At 39.2% G+C, this 12,135-nt stretch overlaps 1 protein-coding gene across 7 annotated transcripts in view; it reads left to right on the forward strand.

Annotated features, from left to right (window-relative positions):
* The window catches only part of SNX14 (sorting nexin 14), a 219,780-nt gene that overhangs the window by 194,844 nt on the left and 12,801 nt on the right, over nt 1–12,135 (forward strand). For all 7 annotated transcript variants that reach the window (XM_071741392.1, XM_071741386.1, XM_071741388.1 and 4 more), the window contains 5 exons: nt 2,257–2,386; nt 8,636–8,837; nt 9,744–9,827; nt 9,960–10,060; nt 10,336–10,447. In XM_071741392.1, the coding sequence (XP_071597493.1) occupies nt 2,257–2,386; nt 8,636–8,837; nt 9,744–9,827; nt 9,960–10,060; nt 10,336–10,447 (629 nt within the window). The remainder of the gene's footprint in view (nt 1–2,256; nt 2,387–8,635; nt 8,838–9,743; nt 9,828–9,959; nt 10,061–10,335; nt 10,448–12,135) is intronic.

The raw sequence follows: 12,135 nt of genomic DNA on the forward strand, positions 1-12,135 counted from the left end.
GAAGCTGTTGTATGGATCAGCACTAGAGGGAGTGGGATACTTTTCCCAATGAGTTTTGTATATATATTTGTCAAAGTTAATAGATCTTGAAAGACTTGGTCTCTTGATCTCTATTCTAAACTGGTCTCCTTCTCTCCTCTTTCTTCCTGCATGCCTCAGACCTGACCATATTGTAGTCCCATCTCTTCCTTCCATGTAACCACAATCATTTTTCTCCTATTTCTACTTAATCAGTGAATCTATTAGATATTCATCCTGTTATTTTGTTGTTTTGTTTTCTTGATGAGCATCTTTCAATGTTTGATGATGCTTTTGTCTGTCTCTGCTAACATCCCCAAATTTTTTCCATTCTCATCTACTCCAGTTTATTCTCCGTATGCCAGCTCAAAGATTTTTGCCAAAGCAGTCCTAGGTTCTCTCCATGCATTGTTCACCCTGTCTCTTTGTACTCTCTTATCAACCAGTGTTTGTTCTGCATTTGTCTCTCTTACTGCAAAGGGATCCCATTCTAGTTTATCACTTTATACCTGCTCCAGTTTAGTGGTTGCTGTGTATTGATTAGGCGTGATCTTTTTGGGCTCAGCGTTTGAGGCTGCACGGGGTTGTTCCTAGCTATCAGGTTGTGTCCTGGCTTCATACAGCTCAGTACTGTTGTTACAGGGCAAAGCTGTATTCTTCTTTCAGCTGAAGCATGGTTGATGTGAGAAAGAACTGATCTGACCCTGGAGTACTCTTATCAAATCTCTGGACTTACATCAGTGTTTTTGCTCAAAATATTGAGAACAGCACAAGTTTTGTCAAGAATGATGAAAACTTTTTTAAGACTGAAGCCAGAGGTCTGAAACACTACCCCGCTAGAAAAGCTGTCTAGTTTTGTTTGAGTAAGGTTTGTTTTTTGCTAGCCCAGTGATTAAACTCTTGAACAAGATTCAGATAGGTCCCTAATGTGAAAAAGTTGAGTCCAGCTCAATAGCATGTAGATTAAGTTGTTTAAAAATTGAGTAACACTGTTCAAGCATGGATTTAGACTACAAACAGCCAAGCAGTCTTATTTTTGGTTAGCAACAGAAGTAAGATAGATAGTGTCTGTCTGCTTTGGAGCTGATAATAACATGAGATAGAAAAAAGACTGAGATTTAGGAAAACAGTGGATTATTTACACAATTATAGTCATGTACACAGTCTGAGGAAAACTATAAACAGGAAGATCATTAGTACTACATGCATGCATGTTTTGAGTCAGCAGTTGGTGTTGTCAACCTGGTTTGGTGGGTGATGAAGGATGTTTTACCTGCAGGTCTCTGCTGGTCTGTTGGTACTACTGTTCAGTAGTTAATTTTTTGTTTTAAAGGACCATTTAGTATTTTAGTATTCATGTATTTAGTGAATCACCATAAGTACCATTAGGTTGATTCCATATTCAACAGAAACTTTTTTTTCTAAGTACTACTAGCATTTCTATGTAAGAAGTAATCTTTAATGCCAGATCCTGTGTAGGAGTATAAGAATGCTATAAAATCTGTTCTCTCAAGAAGTGCTCTTCCTGCCCAATTATCTTTTCTTTTTCCATACCTTGCTGATTTTTGGATACTTTGTCATAAGTGGCAAAACTTTAAAAAGTGTTCCTCTTTCAGTCAGGCTGTCTCTTCAAGCCAAGATTCTTCAGTTGCATCTGTTTTCTCTCATGCTCAGTCTTGCTCCTTCCACATTCCTTTTGTCTGTCCCTAATGCTTAAAAGTAGAGATCTTGAATCATACATGCTTGTAAAACTCTTAGATGTTCATGAAAAAAAAAGGCATCTAACTACACCATTTACAGTATTTGGCAAGAGTGGATAAATATTTAAATATGAGTACATGGAAAAAGACAGTTATGGACCTTCTTGGTGTGCATGCCTGTAGAAATAGGACAGTTTCTGCTTCCAAAACAGAATTGGTTTGCTTAGTTAATTGTTTATTCTAGGTTCTCTTGCATTACTTTATTCTCTTGCATTACTGGGATGCTATTAAGGAGTGTTAATGTTTGCTCATGGTTTAGCATATGGGTATCTCTTATCTCTTAATAGTGTAATCAAGAAATTTTGCTGCTTTACCAGAGGACAAAATTGCCATAAATTAATTTCAGTTTAAATGGAGATGTAAATATATTGGACACTTGTTTGTAGAGTTATTTCTTTTATCTGCAAATGATGTGCAATGGCCTGTTGCTATGTAGTAATATTCCATGTATTGTGAACTCTGGCTTCTGTAATCCTAGGACCACACAGAAAAGAGGAGAATCATTTGGAATCAGCAAAATCGGCAACAAAATAAAAGGTGTATTCAAGAGTTCTGCAATGGAAGGAGCCATGTTACCTAACTATAGCTTCAATGAAGAAGATGACTTTGTGAGTTCAGGGCTTTAAATTTGTCTTTAACTGTTTGATGTTGTTGTGTTTTGCTATGGTTTGGTTTTTTTCCTTATTTGAAAATGTTATTTTTCTGCCTTTTCTGATGTCATACTTCACTGCAGGCTTTCCATGTGCTGGCTTCTGATTAAGGTGCCTTTTTTTCCCTGTGTTCATTCACAAGTCAAGGCCACATCCTCAGTTAGTGTGCCTTTGAGCATATTGCTTTGGTACAGAGAAATGCTGAAAGTAGCCATGTCAAGCAATGAATTCTTCTTTAAAAACTTGCTGTGCCATTTTATAATTTTGGATAAGGAGTGCACAGGATTGCATGCATGGCTCTTCCTCTGAATCTTGCCATAAAACCATAGATAAACTGTTGATACAGTAGAAGAGAAATTGCTGTTGAGTTAGTCTGTGATGCAGCATTTTCTCTAAATAATGTGTATTTGAGGTGTTTCAACTCTAGTGGTTTTCTTTCATGCTAAACAACAATGAATGAAGCCAATGGTTGAATAATTGCATGAGACACTAAAGCACAGTTGGGGGACAAAATGGAAAATTATACAAAGAGGAGAGAAGGGAATTAGAAGCTATTGATAGTAGTAGATATTTACAGTGTGTCTGCAAATTCAGTGCTTTTATACCTGTTCCTTACAAAGAAAACATTTAGGCATTAATCACCCTGATAAATTTCTAGCTCATTTTTCTCAGCCTTAAGATAAAAGTGTAAATACAAGTTTGTGTTATTCACTTTGTTCAGAACGGCTTTCAGAAGAGGGTGAGAAGGACTCAGCAACTAAGAACTCTATATAGGGTTTTTTGTGGGTTTTTGTTTTTTTCTTTTACAGAAAAAAAAAAAAGGCAATTTTCTGCAGAGGCTATGTCTTCATTTACGTCATGTCTTTAGGGGGCAGAACTGTTGGAATTACTTACTTGGACAGTTAAGTTCTTGTTGATGTAATTTACCTCTTTGTGAGACAAGATTCTAATGAAAATGAGTTCATTTTGCAGCATTAATGTCATGGACTCTGCTAGCCAAAGGGTGTGGAGGTATAATTTTCCTATAGTAGTGGAATTAGTAGAAATATAATTGAAACAGTGGAGCTTGGAGAAGGAAGATGTTTCTGTGCCAGCTCACTTGGGAGAAGTTGCTTAATTCAGTGAGACAGACCAGATAGACTAATTTTTACCAAGGAAGGTTTTCAAGTGACAGAGTGCATTTAGCTTTGGCAAGAACATAAAGCATTAAGTGCAGTATTGTCTCAAATAAAGGGAAGAAACTACTTGTTAAGTCTCTTCACTTACTAAGTGTGGATGGGAAGATAAAAGGGGAAAACACTAAACTGTTTTGAGATTACTGTGTGTGCAAACAGCTGGAGAGAGACATGACTTCACTTCATGTGTGAATACTGAACATACAGAGTTCACTTAGAAATGTCACAGTTTTGAGGTGTCGTTTCCTAGTAAGCATCAAAAGGTCAGAGAAAGAGCTCTCTGGGACAAGAAAAACATGATCTGGACAGTGACAGTATAAATGCAAGATGGTGGCTGTGCAGTATACAAATTTAGCAACTTTTTGGTTAGCTTATATGCAGAGGATATGGGAGCTTTTTCCTTCTACTCAGATCCTGTTTAGGTATTTATGTAACTGGTGTTAATGTGAGCCTGGTGGATTCAAAGTTAATACAAGGTAAGGAATGGTAGTGAAATGGAAGTCTCTGCATTGTGACAGAAACAAAGCAATGTCTTTGCTTTTTTTTCCCTTTTGTTTTTGTAATTTTTTTTAATAAGGGCATCTTGTTTGCAGTGAAAGCCTGTAGGAGACATATGTTTAAGGAAATCATGCAGGGGTAGAAATATGTGATAGCAGCGCTCTGTGGCTCTGGCCAGCAGCTTGGTAAGGTGCTAAGATTAATAGTAATTCCATGAAACCACACTCAAATCTTTGTCAGCTAAATTTTAAATATAGCAAGAGATATTCTGCAAATTAAAACATAGGTGTAGTTTCCCAGCCCGAAAACCTCCACGCTTGAAATATGGCTTTGTTGGATAAAACAAATGGAAAAAGACTGAGGCAAGCTATAACTATTACAGGTTGGTAACCTGTTTAGAAAGAAGAGTAAAACCCTCAGAAATTCATACTTCCTGGCCTGCAGCTAATGCAGGTGCTAAAGTTATTGCAGTGGAAAAGCTTGCTAATTTACATAGTATTATTACCAAAACCAGTCAGGTTGAGGGGTCTGGTAAAAAGAGGTTATGAGCATGAGAGATTTTGCTGATTCAGTACAACCTCAGAAGGGCTGGGTGAAGAAGGTACACAGAGAGGTAAAGGCTCCTTCATAAGCATTTAAGAACATGAGTGACCCCTGCCTTCTCTAAGCCCTGATGCTACCTCTGCGTGTTGCTGGGAGTGTCATCACTGTATCAAACCACAGGATAAATGATGAGAGGTGAGAGCAGTAATTAGTGATAAATTAAAGAGACTAATCCAGAAAATGAAGATAAGAGTTGAGTTCTGATCATGTCTGTTGCAAAGCTTTTAGGTAGGTCAAAAACTGCAGATTTGGGTAAGCCTGCTGTTTCTGTCCAGTGGTTACAACTCTGTAAAGCCTGAGGGAGGGGGAAAACGAGGGTAGGAGATACAGAAGATACAGAAGACTTTGTTGATGGGAAGCTACCTGTTTGTTTTGGTTCAGAGAGCATCTGTCCTATTTATTCCATTCATCAGTGTAAGCTCTTGTCCTGCAGTTTGTGAGCCCTAATTGTTCATTCCAAGCTTGGGGTTATTTTTGTTTGCTTTGAGAAAGAGCACAGCCTGTGGTTTAGCTCTCAAATTGAGAGCCACCTAAAATGAGTGTGGTCTCTGTGGAGCAGCAACTGAGACTGCTCATTACTCTTTTCTCTTTTCATTGAATCAAAACAGGTAAGGGGAAGCAAAGGGTATTTTGAAAAAGAGAGATTCAGTCAGTGGATCTACAGAGATTCGCATTGGAAGACAGGGGTCCACACGGTAAACAGTTTGAGGATCATTTCAATGCTATGCAAAGGCAATAAAAAAATTCGAACCAAGATTGCTCACGTGTGTGTTGAGCCATTTATGTTTTAGCTGCAGTTGAGTCATGATCATCTGTTACCATTAACAGAGACATGGCCAAAATTATTTCAGGGATGCTCTATTGCCATAATGCCTTGATTAGATTAATACAGGCAAAACTTGTTAAGCCTTTGTGGGGAGTTTGGCTTTAGATTATGAAGCTAAGGGAAAAGAATTTGAATGTGGGACTTGTTCCTTACAGTTTGCTGTAGCTTCACATGTTGTAAATCCATGTTAAAATTTCTTATTTTAACAAGTGATAATACTTTCATGTCACTATGTGAGACTTACTAAAATAATATAGTTTGAAGAGTTGCTCCTCACCAGGCAGCTCCTTCCTCCCTGCAGGGTTGCAGTGTTCTAGAAGCCCTTGGAGGCTGGTGTCAGGCCAAACTAGATTCAAACAACTTCATTTATAAGGGAACAGTATTACTTTTTTTCATCTGCTTGCCTATACTCGTGAAAATACAAGAACTTCTTCCCCTAGAGCATCTTTCATAGAATCATAGAATTGGCTGGGACCTCAGAGATCATCAAGTCCAACCCTTGATCCACTCCCGCTGCAGTTACCAGACCATGGCACTGAGTGCCACATCCAGTCTCTTTTTAAATATCTCCAGGGATGGAGAATCCACCACTTCCCAGGGCAGCCCATTCCAATGCTTGATCACCCTCTCAGTAAAGAAATTCTTTCTAATGTCCAACCTAAACCTCCCCCGGCACAACTTGAGATCAGGCCCTCTTGTCTTGCTGAGAGTTGCGTGGGAGAAGAGACCAACCTCCCCCTGGCTACACCCTCCTTTCAGGGAGTTGTAGAGAGTGATGAGGTCTCCCCTGAGCCTCCTCTTCTCCAGGCTGAACACCCCCAGCTCCCTCAGCCTCACCTTACAGGACTTGTGCTGGATCCCTTCACAGCCTCCTTGCTCTTCTCTGGACCTGCTCCAGGACCTCAATCTCCTTCCTGAACTGAGGGGCCCAGAACTGGACACAGGACTCAAGCTGTGGCCTCACCAGCGCTGAGTACAGGGGCAGAATCCCTTCCCTGGACCTGCTGGCCACGCTGTTCCTGATACAGGCCAGGATGCCATTGGCCTTTTTGGCCACCTGGGCACACTGCTGGCTCATGTTCAGCTTCCTGTCAATCCAGACTCCCAGGTCCCTTTCTGCCTGGCTGCTCTCAGCCACTCTGTGCCCAGCCTGGAGCTCCCCATGGGGTTGTTGTGGCTAAAGTGCAGGACCCGGCACTTGGCCTTGTTGAACCTCATCCTGTTGGAATCAGCCCAACTCTCCAGTCTGTCCAGGTCCCTCTGCAGAGCCCTCCTGCCTTCCAGCTGATCCACACTTCCCCCCAGCTTAGTGTCATCTGGAAATTTGCTGATGATGGACTCAATCCCCTCATCTAAATCATCGATAAAGATATTGAACAGAACTGGGCCCAGCACTGATCCCTGGGGGACACCACAGGTGAGCGTCCACCAATTGGATCAGCCCCGTTCAGCACCACTCTCTGGGCCCGGCCCTCCAGCCAGTTCCTAACCCAGCGCAGAGTGCTCCTGTCCAAGCTGTGGGCTGACAGCTTTTTCAGGAGAATGCTGTGGGGGATGGTGTCAAAGGCCTTGCTGAAGTCCAGGTAGACCACATTCACAGCCTTCCCCTCATCCACCAGGTGGGTCACCTGATCATAAAAGGAGATCAGGTTGATCAGACAGGACCTGCCCTTCCTAAACCCGTGCTGGCTGGGTCTAATCCCTTGTCCATCCTGTAGGTGGTGTTTCATCTCTCAGGTTCTCCATTGTGTTTTGCTTTGTCACCAAGGCAAGTCTTACTCTTCCTTCTCACAGGTACTGCTTCCTCATTTGCAAGGATTGGTTTTATTCCTTTGAGTTTTTAAATTTTTTGGGGGTGGTTTTTTTTGGTTTTTTTTGTTTTGTTTGTTTTTTGTTTTTTGTTTGGGTTTTTGGTTTTTTTTTTTTTTGGTTTGTTAAAAATGAGAATCAAGTTGAGCATAGTCTGGAGAAATAATTACATTTCCAAGAGTGCGTATTGCAGTCTGTATTTTTCAGTTTAAATATTTAAGATAATATTTCTGCTTTTTATGGTCCTAAAACATTTGTAACACTTCCTTTGTTATTGCTGGGGACCTGAGAACTCGATACATTGTGTGGTACCTGCGTGGTTCTTTACCTGTGGACAGCTCAGTCTGTCTGTGATGAGCAGTGCTGGGAGTGTAGTGTGAATGTTGGTGTGGTGCCAGGACTGCAGTTCAAGTTTGAAAGGATTTCTTCAGCATTCATGTGTTACTGCTTCTAAGGTTTGCTTGCATATGGAAAAATCAGCATTATGTTTTATGGCACCTCAGTTCATAAAGTCCCTGCCCCGGAGCTGCTCTGTGCACAACCAACAAGAATTAGGAATATGCTGCTCCCTGTTGCATCTGTTTCTAGGAGCATGATGCTCAAACTGGAGCTGATGGGGAATGCTGTAACACTATGGCTTTACTTAAAATAATTCTGGGCTGTGGGAGTAATTCAATCCCAGTCATGGCCATATTGCACCTTACAGAACCAGTCAGATTGATGTGTCCACAGCTTGCTCCACTGCACTTGGCTGTGGAGCTGGGATACCTGCTAGCTTGGTGCCTGTTTAGCTGCTGTCTCTTGTTCTGTTCAGATGGCTTCTTGGCCTGACTTAGTAAGCTCAGGTCTTCTATTTGGGTCCTAGTATGCTGGAAAATGCAATGCAACCAGTTCTGCTGGACCCAGACTGGTTCCTGTAGGATTCAGTCCTGTGTCTATGGCATTCTTCCAGCTGCCATCTTTAGTACTTCTATCCCCTTTCCCCTTTCCCGTCCTTTCCTCTTTTTCTTTTTTTTCTTTTTTCCCTGAAGAGTCAGATATGGATCTTGATACTGCTATAAAAACTTGCAAGTTCTTGCTAAAAGTTGCAAACTTCAAATTAATTTGCAGTGGATCTAAAAATAGACATGAGTGTACAATAAAGCTCCATTAGTGAAATGGAATTTTTGTTCGTATAGTACTTCATGACAGGTACTTAAAGAGTAAGTTTATGTTTTATTATCAATTACAAGATTTGCAAAGTAGACTGAACCAATCAAAATAGAACTATAGATCTTTATTTTTTAATCTTAACAGATTGAAGAAGGTATTATGGTGATGGAAGATGATTCTCCTGAGGAGGCTGTTAGTACCCCAAATACACCTCGCAACCTTGCTGCATGGAAAATTAGCATCCCATATGTAGATTTTTTTGATGATCCCTCCTTGGAAAGAAAAGACAGAAAGGAAAGAATTCCTGTATTCTGCATTGATGTAGAGAGAAATGATAGAAGGGCAGGTAAGAAATGTTGTGGATAAATAAAATGTCATTTACAGGTGAACTCAAAATACTGTATTCTGATGGCTGTTGCAGTGTATTTTACATATATATTTTTCTGGTTTTGAAATAATGACTTGAAAATTCAGAGGAAATGTCTTTGAGAGCTAAATGATCACATTTAGTGTTTTTAAGTTGAGAACCGAGTTCTCAGCAGGAATCAGTTTAGTTCATGCCAGAGTTTGAGATTTTATCTTTCAAAAAATATTGATCCTACTATTTATATTAGTAAACACTTGGCATATTTTTATTTCACCCAGTCTGAACTTTGAAATAATGAACAATAAATACCTTCTCCTATAAGCTTAAAAAGTAGTTCTTAGCTTAGAAATGAAAGCATTTTGCATATTAGGAACCATCGTGTTTTGCTGATAGTTTATCACTATCTCACAATGCATCCATATTGAGTGGGCAACCCAGCACCATCCTGGGGCTGCATATGTTGGTGTTGGTGAAACTGATACTTGCACAGTAAGAGTCAGTGGTATCTTCCAGGAGGAAGAATGATCAGGATTCCAGCAGATGGTGCAGAGGGCTGTGTTAAAGATTCTGTAAATCATTTGGTTAAAAGCTTGGAAATAGAGCAAAGTCAGCCCTATTACATTTTGGAGTTATGCAGTGCTCCATTGTTTAAATTTTGGGGGACTCCTAAGTAATATGGTTGTGCTGGATCTTGTCTACCAGGTATGCATTTTAACACTTAAATTACTTGCCTGGGGTCTTTTTTGCTTTTGCTACTGCAGTATGGGGGACTAATGTCTGTGAGGGTTTTTTTCCCCTCAATAATCCAGGATATGTTGCTTAATTTGTCTCCCAAGTGGCATAAAGCCTGATTTATTTTTAACTTTTTTTTTTTTTTTTTCCCAGTTGGCCATGAACCTGAACACTGGTCTGTCTACAGGAGGTACCTTGAATTTTATGTGCTTGAGTCAAAGTTAACAGAATTTCATGGTATGTTTTCCATCAGCTGGAGCCACTTTACTGGTGCTCTGATTATCATTCAGTATTGATCTGAATTTTAAAATAATGAAATCAATGTTTGCTGCATTAGAAGAATAATTTAATCTCTGATTTCTCTTTAAGGTACATTTCCTGATGCTCAGCTTCCCTCAAAGAGAATCATAGGCCCCAAGAACTATGAGTTCTTAAAATCCAAGAGAGAGGAGTTTCAGGAATACCTGCAGGTATCAAACAAACTTTTGGAGCTAAGAATACTCTACAGCTAATACTATAAAAATAATAATAGAATATCTGTTAATTTTTTGTTTATTTCTAAGTAACCTGAGTTACAGAAAGGGTTCAAACGGGCAAATAAGACTTGTTAAAATACTGGCTTACTGAAAACAGAAATCTTTCACAAATGGCAATGATAACATAATGCTCTTTGAATATGTTTTTTCTGTAGAGAAACTAATTTTTAAAGATTAGAACTGATGTACTTCTTTCTTCTGTCTCAAAGAAACTTCTGCAGCATCCTGAACTTAGTAACAGCCAGCTGTTGGCTGACTTCCTGTCCCCTAATGGAGGAGAGACTCAGTTTCTTGATAAAATGTTGCCTGATCTGAATCTTGGTATGTAATATAGTCTGGTTGCTTATGCTGACAAATAGTAATATTGTAGCTAGAGTGATTGAATGATTGTTGTAATGAATAAATAACTCTTGTGTAAGGACTTAGATGTGGGAAATAAGGGATGCGAAGGAGAAGGATTCTTAAAATTAAAGCTTGACAAGCAAGATGCACTGATACTTTTTCCTTGAAGAAAAAGGACATTTTGAGATTCCAGAAAAAAAGTGTTGAAGTGATTGCTTTTGAATCTTTGTGTGATAAGATTTCTGTAGCAAATTTCATAGTTTCAAGAAGACTTACAGTATTGTCATGAGTCAAATCTGCACATCAGTCATTGTTTATGTGTCCCATGGCATTCTTAATATAAATTACCTTTGAGTGTTAGTTGATTATACTTTTTTTTTAATCTGAAAACTACAATATTTAATATTTTGAGTATTAGCTAGATCTCTTTTAACACAAGCTACTTAGTAGCATTTGAAGCAAAGGCATGTGTGATAGAAGCAGGCCACGTGGAAAATGAGGAGTTGAGAAATTCTTGCTGTCTAATATAACAGCTGATAATAAAGCCAAAAAGTAGACTGTAGTATGACTTTACAGCTTGGCTGCAACATAGCTGTCTCCAGATAGGGAGGCTGAGCTGGTAGGGTCAACTTCATGGCCTTTCTGTCTTCATGTATTGTAGCACATTTGGCTCCTGCACCACCATGGTCCAGGAAAGCTGTGTCTGAACTGTGCCACTGCATTTCTGCTGCTGCCTGTGGTGGTGTGAACCTCCTGATGGCCATTCTCTTAGTCTGCTTACTGAGTTGCTGAATGAGATTTTTGCTGTCATCTTCTAGTGAAAGGGTTTTGTAGGTTTTCTTTTTGTTTAAGACACCACATCTCCCCCCTCAAACCAACTTCACAATGTTAAGAAAAGGTTATAATTATACTGTTTGCTGTGATGGCTCCCATGTCTGAGACTGTGCTTCACTTCCATAGACGTCCTTTTAATGAGTCTTGGCATTTCAATTGGGATTTTTGTGAGAATGAGCAATTTTATTATTATAATTTCATCCTTGTACATATTTTTTGATCCAAGTTCCAAATTTTAATGACATGTAGGTAAGACAAATATTACTGTAAACAGAGTGCTTAAAAAAAACCCTGATCTTAGACACTTGCAGCTTTCAGCATTCCAAGTCACTGTGCTCTATCCTGATAGCCTTAACAGGACAGCAGAGCTGATTTTTAAGCCCATAGCTGTAGCCTATCCAATTTGTAAAACTTCACTCACCAGATTTTCAAGACTCTGTCCTACCAGAATCTCTTCAGAATAGCCAGTCTCTTCAGGGAAAGAAAAGAATCTCTGTTCTTTTAATTTCTTTTCTGACTAATGAAGGGTGATAGAAAAAATTGTGCCTATACTGGTGTCATAGGGTACTGCTGTTATGGTTCTATATCTGTTTATGTTTGAGCTTGTTTTTTTAAGAAAAGTATTCAGATAATCACCTGTATTATTTTTCATATTTTAAGTGTCTTTTTTTAAAGAGTACTAAGTTATAGGATGGATATGTGGAAGACTTCATACTTTTTGTGCCAAATTAAAATGAGAACAAGATTTTTAAAAAAACTTCTGTGTTTTTAAATTAAATATTAGACAATGAGTACATAATACGTGGCAGAACAGCATGTCTTAAACAGTGATA

Source organism: Heliangelus exortis, chromosome 3, assembly GCF_036169615.1.
Source record: "Heliangelus exortis chromosome 3, bHelExo1.hap1, whole genome shotgun sequence".
NCBI classification, from domain to species: Eukaryota; Metazoa; Chordata; class Aves; order Apodiformes; family Trochilidae; genus Heliangelus; species Heliangelus exortis.